Source organism: Theobroma cacao, chromosome 6 (assembly GCF_053813885.1).
Source record: "Theobroma cacao isolate CCN51 chromosome 6, ASM5381388v1, whole genome shotgun sequence".
Taxonomy (NCBI): domain Eukaryota; kingdom Viridiplantae; phylum Streptophyta; class Magnoliopsida; order Malvales; family Malvaceae; genus Theobroma; species Theobroma cacao.
The window spans coordinates 611,821-634,465 of NC_142644.1; the positions used below are offsets into that span (position 1 = coordinate 611,821).

A 22,645-nucleotide genomic window follows, 5' to 3' on the forward strand; every position below is an offset into this window, starting at 1 on the left:
TTTTTTTCTCTATTCACACACGCACCAAGCGTGTCTCGAGTTCTGGCGGAAATAAAAGAATAATATTATGAATAGCAAATTAATTATGAAGAGCCAATAGCATTACATGAGGATTCTGTTGACGGAAAGCAAAGACTAGATTGGTGTTGTAATAGGATCACAGGTCTCTTGCTTTCGCTGACTTTAAATTTTAATTGGAACATAGGCTTTAACGTAGGTGAAAAGCAAGGTGATTCGATTACAACATGCCAAGTTTCCCATTCCATCAATTGGAAAAAGAATTGCTTGCAACATGGGGTGGAATTCTGATTGCATCAATCACATCATAGTCTTATAGTGGAAGACCAAGACAAAAAGCGTTAAGAGTCTTATGGAATTCCACCTAAGCAATGCTTTATGGTGCCCTCTCAGAGTCTTAGTCTTGTTGACGAGTTGGTCCTTGAATTCCATTTAGGCAATGCTTTAAGCACGAATTCCTTAACCACCCTGCAATTTCCATCAATTCTCTTTCGTCCCTCCCACAGCCATGGACATGAGGAAATTGCATTTTCTCTCGTCAGCTTTGTTCATTCACTGCTGTTTCCTGGTTAGCTACGCCATGATTGCTGTGAGGAACCTCACCACTGACCAGCATGCACTCCTCGAATTTAAAGACCAAACCATTGATCCTCACAACATCTTAGCCAACAATTGGACCAACACCCAATCTGTTTGCAACTGGGTTGGTGTCTATGGCTCCGCTAAGCAGAGTCATAGCTTTGAACCTTCCCAACAAGCATGTTATAGGAACTGTCCCTCCACACCTAGGAAATCTCTCCTTCCTACTTCCTAGTGTCTCTCGACCATTTACCGTCAACCATTTACAACGTTTCCTCCCTACACATGCAACAACGTTTTATATATATATATATATATTCGTAAATTTGATAATCAAAATAACAATTTCAGAATAACATATTAAAATGCAATATTTTATAAAAATTAAATATTTATCAAAATTGTTTAGAACACTCCGATCTAATACTTAAATTAATATAAGCAAACTATTTCCCCTAACTTAAACTAATATAAACAAACTATTTCCCCTAAATGCTTACTCAGAAGCCAAAAAAATGGTAAATCCTAGTATTGCTTAAAATCCAAAAAAATAATTCTAACAAACAGCCTCCACTGCTAGCCTTTTAATAGCGCAATAAGCTTTTCCAAATTTGTCTTCAGAAATCTCAAAAGAGCATGACTCCTTGCCAACGCATTCTTTCTCAAGGATGGACACTGCATCCTCTGTTGATTCGCATTCGGTCTTCTTGAAGGATCCACAGACACCTTGTGGGTCGCCAAAGCTAGCGAAATTAATTCTTGAAATCGGTCGGTTATGACAAGACAGTTCCACCTTCTTTCCCTCATGAGCATTTACGCATGCCGTCCCAATTTCAACAGTCTGGAATTGTACTCCAGAAGGATTACCACCAAACTCTTCAAACAAAACCAACGTGTTCTCACCATCTTTAAGGAACGATCGTGGAACATGATACCTATCAAATAATAACAAAAATTAAAACAAGAGTTTGAATTCAGAATATGGAATATTTATGTAAACATAATTAATTGCTTACCATCTTTGAGTAGGTTCGCCACACTTGGACGCACACTTCTTGTCACTATATGCACCACGATAATCACAAGCAGCAGTCTGGCAAGTGTGCTCATCAGCTATATAACTGGGCCAATACCTACCGAGACTATGACCATTCACCCATGCATGGCCCTTGCCTAAACCTAGTAAGTCCACAACAACTGGAGCATTTCCCAGTGGAGCTTTGAAGGTTGTCTGCATTTTCCCAAGAACAACAATCAATAAACTAATCACAATAACAGTGATGTTACTATTTAATTGATGGTGCAAATTACCTTGTACCAAGTCATATTCCTGTCAACAGGAAGAGAATCTGCTGACCATTTCAACTTTGAAGGACAATCTGTTTCGTAAAGTTTGTTTGCAACTCCATCCAACCCGACCTTGTAAGACCATTTATGTGATGATAAATCTTTGACTACTTTGCCATTACCTTTGTGAGCAACCAATTCGACAGGAGACAGAACTCCAGTAACATTCAAATCAAACATGGGGCCATAGTTCTGCAGACAATTTGTCAATAAAATCATTAAAACTGACACCAAAATTATGATGGATGGTATATATGTATACATATATACATTACGTACCTGTAATCCAACTGTGGCACTGAGCAATGATATCAAATTCTTTCCAGGGTTAAGCTTGACTTCTTTCTCGAAAACATACTTTTGACTGCCATATTGGGCCCATTGAGAACCTATGTATTCTCCATTGACATAAGCATGAAGAACATGACCGCTATCAGTTACACGAAGGGTAGCCTTTCCAGCCACAATGGGATCATCCTCGGGAAGCTCGACCCTTGTCATGTACCACAGATAGTCACTAGCATCATTTGCCATAGCTTTTTGATCAATGATCCTGTTAGCATGATGGTCTCCCTTCCCTTGCACAGCCATCTTCTCAATATTCTCAGGTCTCCACACCCACTCCAGAGAATTGGGTTCATCCTCAGCTTTATTGGGTTTCTTTACCAACACTGAAGTTTGAGCATACACCTTTGCAGTGTTGTATGCTTCGTCCTTGCAGTCAGGAAGAATGCTAACAGACCAGGCTGGAACATAATAATCAATTCCTCCGAATTTGACTACAGCGTCTGTTTGATTGTGTGCATTACTCAAAAAGCAGCTTGATTTCTCTTTTGTCGAATAAACAGTAGTCTAAATAATATAAATTAAAAAAATATATTAGAACATATTTATTAAATATTATATTTTTCAAAATAAAAAAAATTAATCTTACCGAAACAGAATTACCCAAATCCGTATTTGTGACGTCACCATGTGTAAGAGTATACTCCATCGAATGTAAGACTTCGTGAAGTTGCTTCAAATGTCCCCATTTTGGTTGATTCGGATTTCCTGTTAAAAAATTAATTAACAATTGATGATAATATTTTAATAAAAAATAAAATTTATAAAGGCATGAAATATATATTGAAATTATTACCATATTCATCAAGAGGTGCATTGTAGTCATATGTAGTAGTGATATATGGGCCACCTGAAGTTCTACCAAAATTGGTGCCACCATGGTACTAAAAGTTTAACCCAAGTTAGTGAAAAACAAAACATACATAATAAAGTTTATAATTTGAGTAAAAAATTAATTAAAAAAGCACTGACCATGTAATAATTTTGGAAAGTACCACCCTTTTGGTAAAAACGAGCAACAGAGTAAGCAAGATCTTCAGCTGTTCTATAAGGGTCAGCACCTCCCCAACTCTTGAACCAGCCAGTCCAATTTTCTGTCCACATCTTAGGGCTACTTGGATTATTTGGTTTAAATTCGTCACAGTAAAAACCATTGCATGTGTTAATCTGATCAAAGAAGAAATCAAGTATCAATTAGAATGTTAATTAATATTTACTAAATAAAATATACACACACTTGAAAGATAAATATATTACCATTGGCTTTGGAGCATCTTGTTGTTGACACATGATCCATGGGACACCAACGCCCAGAGATTCAGCCATATTAGAGCACCATTGAATATATTCCTTTCCACCGGCTCCATAAGGACCCATAACATTTCCAAATTCATTCTCAATCTGTAAAAATTTGTTATAATTTTAATTAAAAATAATATATATAATAATAATAATATTAATGAATCATTGATGTATGTGTACCTGAGCAAGAATAATTGGACCTCCTTGCGATGCAAATAGATTCTCGTTTTTGATCATATCAACTATTAAAGTAGTGAAATTTTGCATCTCATTCTGAAAAATTAAAAAAGGAAAATTATGTTACATATATAAAAAATAATTAATTAGAAAAATAAATAAATAATTGTTAAGAAGAAAGATCATTATACCATGAACACATCGTTTTTAGTTCGGAAAGAAACTCCAGGCAAATTGTGCAACCATACAGGAAAACCCCTAATAAAATAAAAATTAAGTTATGAAAATTAGTACTACAAAAATATCAAAATTATAAGATACACAACACAATTAATTAATTTACCCATAATTCCACTCAGCACAAACATAAGGTCCAATTCGAAGCACTGCATATAATCCTTCATCTTGAATGGTTTTAATAAACCGAATGAGATCAAGATTTGCACTAAAATCATATTGACGACGAATTGGTTCGTGAGCATTCCAAAATACATAGGTTTCAATTGTATCCAATCCACCTTCTTTGGCCTTTCTAATAAGATCGGGCCACATCTAACAAAATAAAAGAAAATCATGATCTAAATATATTTATATCAATAAATAAATTTATAAACAGAATAATTCGATTATTATTATTAACATGTAATAATGTATTACCTGTGCTGTGCTTCTTGGGTAATGAATTGAACCAGATATTAAAACTCTATGTACTCCATCAATTATGAGGGATCTGCCATCATGGGTGACATTGGTAGCATTAGCATGAAATAAGAAAAACGAAATAATAATAGCAGCAAAGAAAGATTTGAAGAACTCCATTTTTTTCTCTTCTGAAGAAAGCTAAATGGATCTGAAAGCTAGATGAATAGGAATAGTGGGGTGAATATTGTATTTATAGTGCCAAATTTTAGATATATGTATTTGTCTAGGATTATCATAACTAATTGATTTTAGGATATAACTCAATCTCTATTTGAGAGTTTCAGGTACCATATAATTAGTTCAGCTACCATTAGTTTAGAGTTTTTATATAATTTTTTTTCCAAAAGGAAGCAAAACTTAGAGGAATTTGATCAATTAAAGAGTCATGAGTTAGATGTAATTAATTTTCAATTGGAAATAAATTTTCTTTGGTGAATATTAAAGAAAATTGTAGATATATACTAACTAGAACTCTCATATCACAAAATTATCTCGATAACAAAATGGAATCTAGTTAAACAAAACAGGAAGAAATAAAATTACATTTTTAATTACCATTTAAGCTTAATTTTGGTTTAATTTGGAGACATAATCCTACATGAGCTTATAAAAAATAATTCTGATTAAAAGACTAAAACCAATATGCTTTTGATATTATTGTCAAAATTTAATATGCTTTTGATATTATTATCATAGTCAAAAACAGATTTATCAATATATGCAATACGTATAATACAATACGTTACAATACTATCAATATGTTGACATATTACATAATTAGTATCAATTTATATAGTTATTAATATTATACGATGCGTAATACGTATCATATGATACATTATGATATCAATAAAAAATTATATATATTAATATATTGTATCGTTTTAAATAAATATATATTGAATGTGTATCGCACAATACACATATAATATACGTTTTTTATATTAATAATATGTTGAGCAGAAAATTAGAGTCATTGTTAATTTAACTTTGTGAAACCATTATTATAATTTTGTGAAACCAGAAAATACGTTATATTTTTTTCCACCTTCTGTGGTAATCAACTAAATTTGCATGCAATAACAAAATTTTGTTAAAAGGTTATTCATAATGCTCACATCATGAAACTGGTTGATGAGTTATAATTTGATGCCATGTAACAGTTAATCTTTATAGGGAAATTTTGTTGTACATAGAAGCGTCGATAGTGCTAGAGTCACTAGCCTCATTCATAGAGGCATGTTGTAGCTGATCATGTTGTGTTTGAGGAAGGCGCTTTAATGCCATGATGAGCCACTTCCAGTTTACTTAATTTTCCAATGGATTTGAAACTGCAGTGAAAGGTGAGGCCAAGTGCGGACTAAGATATCGGTGGAGATAGCATGTAGAAGAAGTTGTTGATGCTGTCATTACTTCAATTTCAGTACATGATTACCAGACTTTTAATTTTGTGTTCTATGCAAACCTCTATTCCTACTTCAAACCCGATTTCATAGACTTTATAATGTATTGAAATTCGATATTTTCATGAAAATTAAATATTCATTAAAACTGTTAATCATACTCATTTGAATAAATCTAATACTTAAATTAAAATAACCAAATAAACTCAAAATCCAAAAGCTTTTCCAAATTTATCTTCAGAAACTTCGAAACAATATGATTCCTTGCCAACAGATTGATACTGAATCCACTATTATTTCACATTGAATCTTCTTGAAGATCCGCATATACCTTATACGTTCCCAAAGAGCTAACGAAATTTATTCTTGAAATCGACAAGACAGCTCCACCTTCTTTCCGTCATGAGCATGTCCCGACTTTTTTCCCTCATGAGCATTTGTGCATGCGCCAAGATATATGTCGCCTTCTGCCCAAACTTGAGGCACTGCACTTGCACTTGAATAAGTTTTCCGGTCAAATTCCATTGAGTGTAGATGAATGCAGCAATCTTCAAAATTTAACATTGTATTTCAATAGATTTAGTGGCATATCCCTAGCAGTATTGGCAATTTAACCAGGCTCAAAAGGCTAGACATGGGTGGAAATAGTTTGGAAGCTAAGGCTTTTTGCCCTTTTAACTTTCTTTTGTCTTGTGACTTTGGTTTTCATTAGGGTGACAAGTGAAATCCTTGGGAAATTGGAAACCTTCTGAGTTTGGAGGATTTTGAGGCAGGAGACATGAGGCTAATGGTTGGTCCAATCCCATCCTTCTTCTTTGAAAGCAATTTATCTCTATAACAATAGTCTATTATTCCAGACAATATGTGTGACCATCTTGTCAAATATCTTATAACGAAATTTCGAGCCATGTTCCCTTCAACATAGGTGACTGTAGAAATCTTCAATATTGATCATTATCTTATAATCAGTTTAGTGGATTCATTGTATTGGAAATTCAACCAAACTCGAGACCATATATGTAGGTGTTAATGATTTAAAAATTAAGGTTCTATTTTTGAAATTTTAGTCTCAATCTCATATTTGTTAAGTTAGAGATACCCTGAATACATAAATTTAATCTCAATATACTATTACACTATCGAGAAAAAACGGATTAACAATTCTAATTTTGTGTTTTTAATACTTATAAGTGAAATTCCATGAGTGATTGAAAATCGGATTACATTGAAGTTATTTTTGGCAGTAGATTTGTGTTTAAATGGGCTGATTCCACCTTCCATCTTCAATATTTATTCTTTGAAAGTAATTGATGTCTCAAACAATAGTCTTTCAGGTAATGTCCCAGTACAGTTTTTGACCTTTTGGCAAGGAGTTTAATTAAAAGGTAAGTCTTTAGGTTAATTTATCTTAAAAAAATATAATAATTAACTAAAATAAAGGGAAAATAAAAAGAAATTAAGGCTTATCGGGATTTTGGTTCCCTTCTCATTTATTATGTGATGTAGACGCAATGGTCAGCGAATAAAAGTTTTCAAACAAAAGCCAACACCCTAATGGCACGTTTGGTTCGCGAAATAGATAGGAATAAAATAAAATAGTTATTACGTGGGAATAGAATAAATATTACGTAGTTTGGTACGATGAATGGAATAGAGTATGAATAATTATTATGACTTATTACAGTGTTTGGTTGATAACAATAGCTTTGGAATAAGAAAGGAATTGAAAATAAAAAGATAAAAATATCATTTTATTATATATAATTATTTATTTGTATTTTATTTTTTAAATATTAATAATTTATAATTAATTAAAATATTAATAATTAATAATTTAAATATCAATATTTTAATATAATTTAATTATTAATATTTTAATTAATAATATTTTATTTATAATTTAATATTATTTTGATTAAAATATTAATAATTTTTATTTTTATTTATACTCATTAAAAATTAAATATATTAATAATTTAATAAATAAAACATTAATAGTTTAAAATATTAATATTTTAATATTTTAATCATATTAATATTAATAATGTTTCAATTATATATAAAATATTAATATTTTAAATTTTACAAATAATTTATTTTTTTTTATTCTATTTTTGCCTTTTTTTTTTTCATGGGTCGGTCGCCGGTAATGTGACCGATATAACAAAACGTCGATCTAGCGCACCATGTGGTCGGATCTGGCCACTACGGCACCAGATCAACGCTTCCCCATGGCTAGATCTGATCGTGGAATGCCAGATCTAATCGTGGGATCTGGTCGGGAAACACCAGATCCGGTGCTTCCCGCGGCCAGATCTGGCCTTTGAGTGTCAAATTTGGCTGGATCTCGGTTCAATATTATCGAAAATGACTAGATAGATGCTTTTCGACCATATTCGATCGGTGTAGCCGCCACCGTTGCCATCGTCGTCACCGGTGTTGAGTTCTAGTTAGAGAGAGAATGAGAGAGGGAGAAGAGAGAGAAAGAAAAGGGGAAATGGAAGAAAAAAAGTATTTATAAGTCTAGGGTTGTAATATTTTTAAGTTATAAGGGTTATTTTGATCATTATATATTTGAAAGCTATTCCATGAGTCATGGAATAGCTATTACCGAGGGAAAGGGAATGGATAAAGATGACTTTTAGCCTATTTGATAAAATTTTTATTCCTGCGGGAATTGCTATTCCGTGTTTCAATTTTGTACCAAATAAAAGAATAAGAAATGATCGAGAATAGAGGGAGAATAACATAGCTATTCCTTGTACCAAACGTGCAGTAAAATCAAGACTTAAATCAATTTTCAATTAAAAGTCAATAACTTAATATAAAAGAGATGACTTTTTTTTTTCTGAGAAATTAAAAAAGTAATTCCAAGGCACAACAACTAAATGCCTAACTTAACACTTCTCTCGTTCCCTCAATAAAAAATTCTCTCAATAAGTAAATCGTACTTTTAATTATTTTTTTATAAAAAAGAGATTCAAATCTTATTTTTTTTTAAAAAAGATTTTACATACAAGTCAAATACTTAAATATAAATCTTGTTTCTAAACTTGCCGGTAGACAATGCTTTTCTTTAGACACCTCATGTCCTCAATACTGCCCGCATCAAGACCCCCATGATTTGCTGTGGTTAAGCTGCGCCCTTCACCTGCGGGTTCCCTCTTATTATGCTATTGATATTGTGTTCCTACTAGCTTTCAAGAAATTTTCTGAAATTCTTATCCAAGTAGTATTTTTTTTATTCATCAATCATTTTAATCCTCTAAAATTGTTATATTTTTTTTTCTCTCTATTCACCCACGCACCAAGTGTGTCCAGAATTCTGATAGACATAAAAGAATAATATTACGCAGCAAATTAGAACCAAGCAAATTGATACAAAAAGAGCCAATATTATTACATGAGGATTCTGTTGAGGGAAGGCAAAGACTATATTGGTTTTGTAATTGGAACATATAGGTCTCTTGCTTTAGCTGACTTAAAATTTTAATGGGAACATAGCTTTGATGAAGCAAGGTGATTCGATTGCAAAATGGCAAGTTTCCCATTCCTGTGTCTTGTCATCAATTGGAGAAACTCTTTCTTGCAACATGGGTTGCTGTGTCTTGTCCTTAATTGGAGAAAGACTTGCTTGGAACATGGGGTCGCATCAATCATATCATAGTCTGAAAAGCTTGACATATTGCGCGACCGCTGTTCATTTATTGTGGAAGACCAAGACAAAAACGGTCAAGAGTCTTGGTCGTGTCGAGTTCGCCTGTGTGTGTGGAATCCTACCAAAGCAACGCTTTATGGTGTCCTCTCAGGGTCTTAGTCTTGTTGACGAGTTGGTCCTTGAATCCGATTTAAGCAATGCTTTAAGCATACTTCCTCAACCATCCTGCAATTTCCATCATTTCTGTTTCTTCGTCCCTCCCACATCCATGGACGTGAGGAAATTACATTTTCTCTCGTCAGCTTTGTTCATTCACTGCTGTTTCATGGTTAGCTACGCCATGATTACTGTGAGGAACCTCACCACTGACCGGCATGCACTTCTCGAATTTAAACACCACATCATTGATCCTCACAACATCTTAGCCAAAAACTGGACCAACACCCAATCTGTTTGCAACTGGGTTGGTGTCTCTTGCTCTGCTAAGCCTAGCAGAGTCATAGCTCTGAGCCTTCCCAACATGGATCTTACAGGAACTGTCCCTCCACACCTAGGAAATCTCTCCTTGCTAGTGTCTCTCAATTTGAGCGACAACAATTTCCATGGCCATTTTCCTTCAACCATTTACAACATTTCCTCTCTACAGATGATCTCTCTTGCATCTAATGGTCTATCTGGTAGTTTGCCCCAAGATATATGTCGCCATCTGCCCAAACTTGAGGCACTGTACTTGCACTTGAATGAGTTCTCCGGTCAAATTCCATCGAGTATAGATGAATGCAGCAATCTTCAAAATTTAACATTGTACCTCAATGGATTCAGTGGCATCATCCCTAGGAGTATTGGCAATTTAACTAGGCTCAAAATAGTAGACATGAGTGGAAACAATTTGGAAGGTAAGTGTTTTTTTTTTTTTTTTGCCTTTTTAACTTTTCTTTGGTCTGAACAAATTATGACTTTGGTTTTCATTATGGTGACAGGTGAAATCCCTTGGGAAATTGGAAATCTTCTGAGCTTGGAGGAATTTGCTGTTGGAGACATGAGGCTAATTGTTGGTCCAATCCCAGCTTCCATCTTTAATATTTCTTCTTTGAAAGTAATTTATCTCTATAACAATAGTCTCTCTGGCAGCATTCCACATAATATGTGTCACCATCTTGTCAAACTTGAGACCTTTCATATATCCTACAACGAAATTTCTGGCCATATTCCTTCCAATATAGGTGACTGCGGAAATCTTCAATATTTATCATTATCTTATAATCGGTTCAGTGGTTTTATCCCAAGGAGTATCGGAAATTCAACCAAACTCAAGAAGATATATGTAGGTGTTAATGATTTAAAAGGTAAAGTGCTACGCTTAATTTCTTAATCTCAATCTCCTATCTGCGTGAAATATTCTGAATACATAAATATAATTTCGATATTATTGTAATATCAGAAAATCGATAGCTTTATATGATTCTAATCTCATGCTTTTACCTTTTTATCATAATACTGGCAGGTGAAATTCCAAGAGAGATGGAAAATCTTATTACATTGGAGTTATTTTCAGCCGTAGACATGCGTCTAAATGGGGTGATTCCACCTTCCATCTTCAACATTTCTTCTTTGGAAGTAATTGACGTCTCAAACAATAGCCTGTCTGGTAATCTTTTGGTACCATTTTTCACTTTAAATTATATTGAGATAATTATAAAAAAAAAAAGAGTAAGTTTTTAGGTTACTTTATCTTAGAAAAATATGATAATTAACTAAGATAAAAGGGAAAATAAAAAGATAGGCTTATTGGGATTTTGGTTCCCTCCTCATTTATTCTTTGATGTAGAGGGCAATAGAAAATGAGAGGCAATGGCCAGTGAATAGAAGTTTTCAATCAGAAGCCAACAACCTAAAATCAATTTTCAATTAAAAGTCAATAGCTTAATATAAAAGAGAATTTTTTTTTTTCAGAGATCTTTTCTAGAAAACGTCAAAACCCTGTCCGAAATAACTTTATTGACAGAGTTCGGATAAAAAATCTCATCAAAAATACTTATGTGGGTTATACTTTTCATTGAAAATGAAAAATATTGTTGATAATGGTCTGATTATTAATGACGGGAAATTTCATTGATAATATTCAAAAAATTCATTCATAATAGTTTATTTATATATCTCTAAATTTCATAAAACTAGTCAATAATTTTTGTCGAAATTACTTTTTTTGTTAAAAATTTTTGTCCGTAAGAGCTCAAATTTCTTTCAAAATATCCTTTTTTGAGGAAAAAATTCCATAAGTAAAAATGCCTTTTTCTAATTTTGTATTATTTTTGTTATTTTTCTCTAATTTTTTACATTTACTGTTAAAGATAATTACATAAAAATTAATTAAATACAACCAAATAGATAAAAATAAAATGAATAAAAAATTATTTATAAAAATAAAATTAGAAGTCAATATGCTACTGACATTGTTCGCACAAGCACTTTCTTATAGGATCTTAGGTCAAAGAGTTTTTTTTTTTGCCAGGATGATCTCCTATTGTTTCTAGTTTCTTTGGCTTGCCTTATACTCCCATCTGCCATCAGGTTTGCAAATCTGTCACCCCACCCATAAATGGCTTGCCTTTTTCAGATTGACCATTCTCCCATCAATGCTCCTGTTGTTCCCCTGTAGGATTGCTCTTTCCATTTCTGATTCTTCTTTGTATCTTATGGAAGCAAACGTTACTCCCCTGCTTCTTCTTCTTCTTCGTATCAGCTCAACTCTGTTTCCCACCAAATGCAACTTTAAGTTTTAAATAACGATGCAATTGCATTTCCTTCTTTTTTATGTAGGTAAATTGCCAGACATGAGCTCTGTTTCAAATCTTGAGAGACTCATTGTATGGGGAAACAATCTCAGTGGAAACATCCCAGACTCCATCTGCAATGCTTCTAAGCTCACACTCCTAGACTTAGCCCAGAACTCATTCCATGGCCTTATTCCGAATACATTTGGCAATTTAAGGTTCCTTGAGGTGTTGCGCCTTTGGTCCAACAATTTGACTACACAAACTTCAAATGGTGAGTGGAGCTTTCTCTCTTCCTTGGCAAATTGTCGGCATTTAAGAGTTTTAGAGCTATCATACAACCCATTGAATGCCCTTCTTCCAAATTCTATCTCAAATCTCTCTACTTCACTCCAATATTTACGTGTCAATGATTGCAAAATTAGAGGCAAGATTCCCATGGAAATTGGCAGCTTAAGCAACATTACAGCTTTAGGCCTTGCCCTCAATGAGTTGAGTGGATCTATTCCAATGACAATAGGAAGGCTAAGAAATCTTCAAGCTTTGCATCTTGGTGGAAATAGATTACAAGGGTTCCTTCCACATGATCTTTGTGGTTTAAAGAGATTGAACACATTATCATTAGGTGCTAATGAGCTTGATGGACCTTTACCGACATGTTTGGGTGATTTGACTTCTTTGAGATCTCTGAACTTGTCCTCTAACAAGTTTCATTCGATAATACCTTCATCTTTTTGGAGCCTCAGAGATATCTTAGAAGTAGACTTGTCGTCAAACTATCTTATCGGTCCACTTCCACTTGACATCGAAAATTTGAAGGTACTAGTATATTTGGATTTGTCAAAGAATTTGTTATCAAGTGATATTCCGGTCACAATTGGGAGTCTCGATGATATTCAACTTCTAGCACTTTCTAGTAATAGATTACAAGGTCCTATTCCTAAATCATTGGGCGACTTGATAAGTTTGAAAGTCTTGGATTTATCAAACAACAATCTCTCTGGAGTCATTCCCAAGTCTTTGGAAAAACTTCTTGATCTCAAGTATTTTGATGTGTCTTTCAATAGATTGGAAGGACAAATCCCCAGTGAAGGGCCCTTTGCCAACTTCACAGCTGAATCATTCATGAAAAATTATGCACTTTGTGGTTCACCTAGACTACAAGTCCCCCCTTGCAAAAATACCATCCATCGACAATCCAAGAAGGCCCTTGTGCATGTGTTGAAATATGTTTTACCAACAATTGCTTCAGTAATAACAATTGTAGCCTGCATTATTGTCTACAAAAAATGGCAGAAGAGGAGCACAAATTCAGAAATTGGGGAAGATTCGATTCCTTTAAAAACATGGAGAAGAGTTTCATATAATCAACTCTCGCGGGGGACTAATGGCTTTAGTGAAAACAACTTGCTTGGTTCAGGAAGTTTTGGCTCTGTATATAAAGGAATACTTTCAGATGGGACAAATGTTGCAATCAAAGTTTTCAAATTACAAATAGATGGAGCATTTAGGAGTTTTGATAACGAATGTGAAGTGCTGCGCAATATCCTTCATCGGAATCTTGTCAAGGTCATTACTAGTTGCTCTAATATTGACTTCAAAGCCTTGGTTCTTGAATATATGCCTAATGGGAGCCTTGAGGAATGGTTATATTCTCACAATTTTTTCCTAGATATCTTTCAAAGAATCAATATAATGATCGATGTAGCATCAGCACTGGAATACCTCCATTTGGGACATCCAATGCCTGTAATCCATTGTGATTTAAAACCAGGTAATGTCTTACTAGATCAAGACATGGTTGCACATGTGGGAGATTTTGGTATTGCCAAACTATTGGGAGAGGAAGATTCCATGAAACAAACGCTTACGCTTGCCACTATTGGCTATATGGCACCAGGTGATGTTTTAATTACCTATTCTAACATGTTATAAATTGCATTGATGATGCAAAGGTATATAACTTTTTTAATTATTTAATTTTGTTTAAAATACAGAATACGGATCGACGGGAATTCTTTCTGTAAAAAGTGATGTTTATAGTTATGGTATTCTATTAATGGAGGTCTTCACAAGAAAAAAACCCACAGATGAAATTTTTACTGAAGAAATGAGTATGAAGCATTGGGTGGAAAGGTCATTCTCTGATGGAATAATTGGTGTGGCAGATTCGAGTTTAATCCATGCAATGGATGAATTCTTTGTTGTTAAAGCAAATTGTATATCATCTGTTATGAGGTTAGCTTTGGATTGTTCGGCTGAATTACCTGAAGACAGGAAAGATATGAAGGATGTTGTTTCCATGCTCAAAAATATTAAAATAATGTTTCTGAAGAACATTGAGGAGGATCAATAAAGTAAGGTATACATTTGTTTATATAGTTTGAGCTTATTTAATCGAATAAGTAGTGGTGCTGTTTCTCTAATTGTCATAGCTTGAAGCTTGGGTGAGACTCTGAGAGAGATATTTTATGTTTGTACATGGGAAGACAAAATCCCTTAGAGGGAAATAATTATTGAGAAATATAGCTTTACTTATTTATATTTAGAAAAATTATTATGTCAACTTTTTGTTCATATAAGTGACTTTAAGCCGAGTATATATAAAGAAAAAAATTATTGTTTACATTAATCATGAAAATTTTAAACTTCACAAATGAAATTAGGAGTTTACAAATGTTTCATTACGATATATTGCCATGAGTATATATATAAAGAGGAAAATTATCCTATACATTACCACAGAAGATGCACCATACTACCAATAGATAAAGGTGATAAAATTTGACTGAACCAAAAATCTTGTTCAAATTAGCTTCAAATCAAGCTTGACTCATCCGAACTAACTAAAAAATTAATTTAGTCGAACCAAAAAATAATTGAATTTGAGCAAGTCATGATCTAAACTTTAGGTGATTTGAACTTGGAATGAATCGAACTTAAAATAGTTCAAACTTAAGCTGATTCAAATCGACAGCAACTTGAATGCGAGATCGATTTGATTGGAAATTCATAAAACCTTGAATTTATAATTTGAAAACATTTAACTTGTATTTTTTTCTTTTTGAAATGTACATAATTTTATTGCTAATTGTCGAAATCAAAAAAGATATTGGACTTTTATGATTATAAGGAAAGTAAAATTCATATAAAAATTCACCCCTAAAAAAAACACAAAAATATCTAAATTATGGGAAATTGGTTATTAAAATAGATCATACTCTTGTTAAATAATCACACATGATCTTAAAATGTTTGAACCATAAAAATAATTCTGTTTAAAATAGGTAAACGAACAAATAATAAATTTTTAAATTCATATAACTCCAACTCAAAGTAGTTCGAATATGAAAACATTCTAAGTTTGAATTGATCCGAATCTTAAAATAGGTAAAACTCGAGACGATTTGAACCCGAATTAATCTTTAACTCAAAAAAACCCAAACCCGAAATGACTCAATCACCACATGTACTAATTAGGAGAGGTCTTATTCTTGTAGATGTTGCTTGGTTGAGAAGGCTCAGACAAGTCTATTTTGTTCAGTTATTTATTTATTTCAATTTTCAGAGTCTCTATCTAGTGTATTAAAGGGAATACATGTGGGAAAGGTATTTCTTCTTTTAAGATTCGTTTACTCCTTAAGAATTAAGAAAGAATAAATAAGAAATAAGAAGCAGAATTGAATTTGGATCGAATGAAACAAGGATGTTGAGCGTGTTCATTGTTGGGTTGTTTGTTGGGGTGTTAGCAATTGTCAGTGTGGAAGCCCTGGGAGTGCTGTTTGTGTTAAATCGGTTGAATCGGAAGATCAAGAAAGAATCTGATGCGACCCAGCATCCCAAACTCCAAACCCAACAGCCCCTCGATTTCGCTTACAGTAAGCAGGTATGTCCCCTCTGTGTTTGCTGAGATTTTTAACCTCCATTTCATTCAGTCCTTTTTCATGTGTTTAGGGGATTGTTTGGGTTTTGGAACCAGAAAAAGTTCCACTCAGAGAGCCCAAGAGAAAGAAGGAATTGCTGTTGGAGGTTTCTCCTTCTAGAAAACATGGCAAAATCGAGGGCAACAGCCTGATTTTGACACATTCTGATGCTTCCCGCACTACTATTCCCCTCAAGGGCTGCGTAATTGAGGCTGTTTCCGCTACTAACTTGCCCTCGAGAAAATGGTACTGTCAATTTTTGCTGCTTGAAAAATGTACATTTATTTAGTATTTACAACAACAATTCTTGCTTGAAAAGGTTATCCATCCCATCCCATCCCATCATTTTGCTTTAGGTTTTGAAAGGAATTCTTCTCTCTTTCTGTGTTAGCCTCTGAAAATTAATGTCAGGTCTAACAGCACCATTGGTGATAATTTCCTCATTCACTGAAGAATATGATGCCACACTTAGTTTGCCATCTTAGTATCACACAATTCTATTCTGATATCACCTAATTCTGTCGTTCTAGTTGTTCACTTTCAAAATATTTGACTTTTGCTTCATTCGTTTGCCTTTTATTAATGGTTTGACAGGGCCAAGAAATTTCCAATAAAAATGGAAAACCAGACTTCACTAATATACAAGGGAAGTAAAATCGTTTACCTTTTTCTGGAGACTTCCTGGGAGAAGGAGTCATGGTGCAAAGCTCTTCGTCTTGCATCATGTGAGGATAAAGAAAAGTTGAAGTGGTTCACCATGTTGAATCTAGATTTCCATGCTTACCTGGCATCTTTAAATGCTGGATATCCTTCATTTATGAAACCCTCATTAGGTTTCAGTGCTGAGCCAATTGATAAGGGAAGTAGGCTTGATGGAACTTCATCAAAAGTTAGATTATTTTGGAAAAAGCTGTCCAGAAGGGCTTCGAAGCCTGGTATAGAAAATAAGGGAATTTGGACTTATCAACCTGTCCGTGAAGAGAGAAAGACTGAAAAACAGCAGCCATTCCAAGATTCAGTGACAAACAAGGTGCCTAACAGTTCGATCGAAGAAAATATGGCATTTCCATTATCACAAGGTTTTCCTCGCTCAGCTAGTCAAAGTTGTACTTCTGTTGCTTCTGATGCTGATTCTGAACAAGACAGGCTAAATTTCGATGAAGGAACACTCTGCTGGAACTTGATAATTTCTCGAATCTTTTTTGATATCAAAGGCAATGCAGGGTTTAAAAGTTCCATTCAAACACGGATTCAGGTTGGACAGTCACCAAAATCAGACTTTGTGCTTTTCTAATTTTTTGTGTATGGTATTGCCTCTTCATGTTTCTCGTTGATTCATTAATTGCACTTTGTGAATCAGTCTACTCTACTGATTGACTCTACCAAAGTGAAGGACAAAATGAAAATGTTTTTTGCTGCTAGGTATAATTACGTTGACATTTTTTTGTTACAAAAAATTGCACCTTGACAATTTAGTTGGTTTTCCAGCATAAAAGGGGGAAAAGACAAAATCTTTTGTTTGTTTTGACGGGTGTATTTTGAGTTTCCTAATTCAACTTTTGCTCTTATCAGTACATTTACCTGCAAAGGCAAAGTTTTGGCTTTTACCAAGTATTTTGGTCGTCAAGGTAGACTATATTTTTCTTGTGTGTACTATTACTGCATCAATGTATTGATTCAGATGTTCAATGGCCATATTGCCTTCTACTTTTTCCTGTAATTAATTCTATTAAAAAAATATTTGACTGTACATTTGAAGATAGTTCTGATGTTTTTTATGATTTGATATAACAGAGAACATTGTCCAATATGAGGACCCCTAGTTACATAGGTGAAATCATTTGTACTGGTGTAGACATTGGGAATCTCCCGCCTTATATCCATGCAATGAGGCTTCTCGCTACAGACATGAATGAGGTATGGGCGTTTGAGGTTGATGCTGAATATTCTGGTGGAGCTTTGTTAGATGTTGAAACAAGACTTGAAGTTCAGGACCAGGCTTTTCAAAAAGGCATAGTGGATGCAAATTCAGAATCAAATTCTGTTGAGAATATGTCTTCAGACCTTCTTGAAGGCTTTGAGCACTTTGGAAAGCATTTGAATCTTCCTGAAGAGGATGAGGTTGACCCTAAAGTTGGTTAGTATGAATGATGTATATTTTTGTCCGCTTCTTCATTCACTTGGCTCAAGATTTGCTGATGCATAAAATGCTGTTTATTATTTGTTAAATTATGAAGTTATTTAAAAAAACACAGATTTCCAATTATGCACAAAGCACATGGACACTCATTGGTTAAGATCAAAAGTTACACCCTTTTTAGGAAATCATAATCACAACTTTAAGAAATTCCTAGATGGAAGGCCTTGCTGACTCCAGATCTCTGTCCTGGTGTTGTCATGTCTTTGTCTCTTGCTATAAATGAACCCCCCCTCTCAGTATAGGAGGTTTTTATGTAGAGAAGCAGGTAGTGTGTGTATGAGATGCCTATTCCCAAATTTGCATGACATGCTTGCATGGTGGACCACAGACTTGTTTGCATGGCATGGGTGGGCTTGATAAGTAACCCTGTCTATGTGATTTCTTGTTGCAAACGTACACATTAAGACATGTATGGTTGTTAGGAGAGGAATCTATGCATGACTTTTCTCCTCGTTTCACTCTTGAATTTTCTACCGTCATGGTTTCAACATTTTACTTCATTTCCCTCCACTTTTCTCTATTCAAAGATGATGCAACTGTTACTACATGCGCTTCTCTTTCAAATGCAGCTCTTTCTGTAGCTTCACCTAATTCATCAAGTATAATTCCGGATTGGTCCTCTGCTTCTGTTTTTACTCTCTATTAATCTGGCTAGGATAAATGATGCTATTTTCATCCTTTTATTTCTCTCTCTTTGGGTTTCAGATGGTCTAAAAGGCTCTAAAGGTACATCGACAACAAGTTATGTGTCTCGCTGGAAGTCTGTTCTAAATTCCGTAGCTAAACAGGTTTCACAGGTTTGTGTATAATCTGTTTACACATATAAGTGTTTCTGCTTGTAGGAACTCATAAAAACGGCATTCAAGGGTTATGGAGGTATTTATGTAATTAAAGAAGAAACTTTGAATGTTAATATGAAAACACCCATCTCCCCTTTATAAATCCTCTAAAAGTAGATAGTTCAACATCCTACAAATTGAAGAAGGGAACTTCATAGTTGCCAATTGAAATTCTTTGAACTTGGTTGGTATTTGAGGAACAGACAGAACCCTTATTTTACTTCTCGTTGAACGTAGAGCAATGAGCCTCTCCTTTCTGCATCTGAATTCGGTGTTATTGAATATAGAATATTGTATTTGAATATTGGTTTGTTTGTAAAAATGAAATTTGTGGGTTGATTTCATATCATAAGGACAGGTCATATCAAATTTGAAGAGAAGTTGAGAAATCACCAATTTGAAGAAAGAATGTCTTGACAGATAGGAATTTCTAGGGATGGAGAATAGGGAGAGAAACTAGAATTCACAGGGAAATTAGAGGGAAAAGAGGAAGAAATAGAAGAAATTAGGGAGAAATAGACCACTCATTTCAATAGGATCAACTGCAGTAATTCTTGAATTTGATGGACAAAATTAAAGGAATCAGACCTAGTAGATCTTAAAGCAGGCCATTGACATTTGCTGGATTAACAATATTATTCTTTTGTTGTTGTAGAGGCCTCTGATTCACCCTCTTGATCCCAATAGGATGGTTCATACATTATCAACATGGTGTTTGTCATGCCATTATGTTCTTAATGAACTTATCTGATATTTGCATGTTTACTTAGTCGCAGGTCAAAGAATACTGCTGTGTATGGATATTTCATCATGTTATACTGATTTGAGCATATTATTAATGTATCCCTAATAAAATTTATTACATATCATCTATCACTGAAAAGAAAATTTTGTCTTTTATTATTAAACTAATTGATATTTCGAATTGGAGGTGCCTTTGTCTTTGTCAATAAGGGTTGCATCCCTTCGAGGAACACTGCGGTTATATATAAAGCCACCTCCTTCTGATCAGTTATGGTTTGGCTTCACCTCCATGCCTGATATAGAGTTTGACCTTGAGTCTTCTATTGGGGAACACAAGATAACTAGTGGACATATTGCTTTATTCTTGATCAGTCGCTTTAAGGTATGAATATCATTTGTTACACAGTAATATTGCTTGATGAAAAACATATTTCAGTTTTCTTTTTCATTTTATTCCTTAAATTGCTTAATAAAAATTTCCAAGTGAAACATTGGTTACTCCGTTGCACGAAACACTCTAGAATTTGGCACACCAACTAGTTGAAGAGAAAAAAAATGTTTTGAAAAAAAAAAAAGGAGTTGTGTTTTGAAAGAGAAGGTACATGATAACAAAAGTGGGGTTTTTTTTTTTTTGGGCAACTGCATGTGTAGCAAAAAAAGAAGAAAAAGTGTTTTATAAAAACAAAGTTGAAAAGATGTATATGTCTTAGTTTTATATTTATTTTTGTAATTTGATTTGGTTTTTAAGGAATTTTATCTACTGAGTTCGTGTCATTTAACTTGACTCTGAACTGAGTAATTAGCATTATACATTAGTATAAATAAAATTCCCTCCAGCCCCCTTCCTTACCCCAGAATGAAAAAAAAGGGCTTTCAATCCAACTGGCTTGACTAATACACCTTATGTTCCCAAGTGTTTATAGAAGGAAAACTTTACCTTTTTTACTGAATTTATGCAGTCTTTTTCATTTTAGCCATAGAAAACGAATGATGAGCTATTTGTCACAATTTTCAATGCTGGACTCAGCTTTGATAGGATGAAAGAAAACTGCCCAGTGGCTTTAGCTGATGCTTCCATCATTTGCGCAGGCAGCCATAAGGGAAACTATGGTGCTTCCAAATTGTGAAAGTGCATGCATTCCTTGGATGTTAGCAGAAAAAGATGATTGGGTGCCAAAGAAAGTTGCCCCATTTATATGGCTTAATCAAGAAGCAGTTACTGATAATAACATTGTGTGTGAAGCTCAAGGCCCTCAACTTACTGAATCAAAAGCGAAGGAAAACAGGAGAACCTCAGACAGTGAGCATCAACAACCAAAGGTGGATTCCTTGCAGCCACCAGTTGTTGAGTGTGCGGCCATGCCTTCTTCAAGCTCCGTGGATTCTTCTTCTATAAGGAGTAAGTCCTTGCAAGATCTAAGAACTCCCCTTCTTGCAACTGATGAACCACATGAAGCATGCCAGGAGAATAGAGAGGAAGCTTCAGATTCAGAGTCATTATCTAGGCCATTGGTAGAGTTTGAAAGGCAGAGTGATGTAATTGATGACAATGATTCAAGGCCAAAGAAGATGGGTAGAAAGGCAAGGATGCTTGATTTGGGGAAGAAAATGGGGGAGAAATTTGAAGAGAAGAGGCGTCACATCGAAGAAAAGAGTAGACATATTGTTGAGAAGATGAGAGGGCCTTGAGACAGCTGAAACAAAAACCACCATTGAAAACTCACAAGGTACTCGAGGCAATATTTTTGATACAATGTTGCTTAGAAAAGAAAGTGAATTAAGAACTATAGCAAAAGATATAGGAGGGATGAGCTATAATTCGATTATTAGTTAACCGATTCGAATACATTTGTTCCTTAAATACAAAAAATTATACCTAGTTCTGACTTATTTATCTCATAATCACCAACCGTGTACATTACATATGTTATGTAAAATTATTCCATATTCTTGTTTCCAAATTTATTCCAAACATTTCATTGGTGGTGCTTTAGGAATGATGACCACAAAGCTCCAAAAAGCAAGAGCCATCTAGAGGTGTGGATTTTCTATTTCCTTGTTTGAACAATTGCTCTGCAATCTTCTCATGGTTGATTTTAGATTGCACTGAGTTCAAAATCTTTTGAGCGTTATGTACATGAGTTTAGATGAAGTGAAAGCTGGAAATTTTGACTTTCTCAACATTGTTTTGATGGAGAAAATTGTGTGAAGATTTTGTCAAGTAAAGGAACATATTGATTCAAAAGAGTCATGCTATTGTCCCATCACTTTTGTCCTAACTAATTATACACCTTAATATGCATGGTATGAATTATTTGCTAAATCCAAAGATTGGATCCATCAATTCATGGGTAAGTCTATTAATTATTGGTTAAATCGGAACATGAGATCTATTTATGGTCAAGTCAATTAATTAATAAATAAAATATTAAAATCAATGAATAAATTATAATACGCAAGCGAATCTCAAAATAACATATTTACCCAAAAATACATATTTATTACGTAATGAAAAATCTTTATTTATAAATTTAAAATTCACCTCAAAAGTGAAGAAAAATTTTTACTTATAAGCCCAAATACCCAGTCTCTAACTGATATGAGATTCGTGACAGACGCATGCATATAACTAAT

At 34.0% G+C, this 22,645-nt stretch overlaps 3 protein-coding genes across 5 annotated transcripts; 2 read left to right on the top strand and 1 right to left on the bottom strand.

The window, feature by feature from the left end:
- Window positions 1–1,090: 1,090 nt before the first annotated feature.
- Window positions 1,091–5,880, bottom strand: LOC18595096 (beta-galactosidase 15-like). Of its 2 annotated transcripts, XM_007022903.3 has the most exons (13): window positions 5,855–5,880; window positions 4,426–4,519; window positions 4,112–4,320; window positions 3,960–4,026; window positions 3,772–3,864; window positions 3,547–3,690; window positions 3,262–3,456; window positions 3,086–3,173; window positions 2,879–2,997; window positions 2,224–2,796; window positions 1,909–2,136; window positions 1,614–1,828; window positions 1,154–1,532 (listed from the first exon to the last, which is right to left on the bottom strand). In XM_007022903.3, exons 1-13 carry the CDS (start codon window positions 5,878–5,880, stop codon window positions 1,154–1,156), a joined length of 2,430 nt encoding a protein of 809 aa, XP_007022965.3. The 2 variants fall into 2 exon arrangements, with proteins under 2 accessions (XP_088663486.1, XP_007022965.3); XM_088807360.1 differs by lacking the exons at window positions 4,426–4,519; window positions 5,855–5,880 and having other exon boundaries at window positions 1,091–1,535; window positions 1,689–1,827; window positions 1,968–2,136.
- A 3,825-nt stretch (window positions 5,881–9,705) lies between these two features.
- On the top strand, window positions 9,706–14,871 carry LOC18595097 (uncharacterized). The gene is made up of 5 exons (XM_018122606.2): window positions 9,706–10,427; window positions 10,512–10,877; window positions 11,036–11,179; window positions 12,352–14,205; window positions 14,303–14,871. The coding sequence occupies exons 1-5, from the start codon at window positions 9,800–9,802 to the stop codon at window positions 14,659–14,661; spliced, it is 3,351 nt and encodes a 1,116-aa protein (XP_017978095.1). The 5' UTR covers window positions 9,706–9,799; the 3' UTR covers window positions 14,662–14,871.
- Window positions 14,872–15,815: 944 nt separating this feature from the next.
- LOC18595098 (uncharacterized) lies at window positions 15,816–21,972 on the top strand. 2 transcript variants are annotated; one of them, XM_007022905.3, is made up of 7 exons: window positions 15,816–16,191; window positions 16,260–16,474; window positions 16,823–17,483; window positions 18,023–18,365; window positions 19,134–19,225; window positions 20,199–20,393; window positions 21,101–21,972. In XM_007022905.3, exons 1-7 carry the CDS (start codon window positions 16,012–16,014, stop codon window positions 21,698–21,700), a joined length of 2,286 nt encoding a protein of 761 aa, XP_007022967.2. In that variant the 5' UTR covers window positions 15,816–16,011; the 3' UTR covers window positions 21,701–21,972. The 2 variants fall into 2 exon arrangements, with proteins under 2 accessions (XP_007022967.2, XP_088663221.1); XM_088807095.1 differs by having other exon boundaries at window positions 15,899–16,183.
- Window positions 21,973–22,645: the final 673 nt, after the last annotated feature.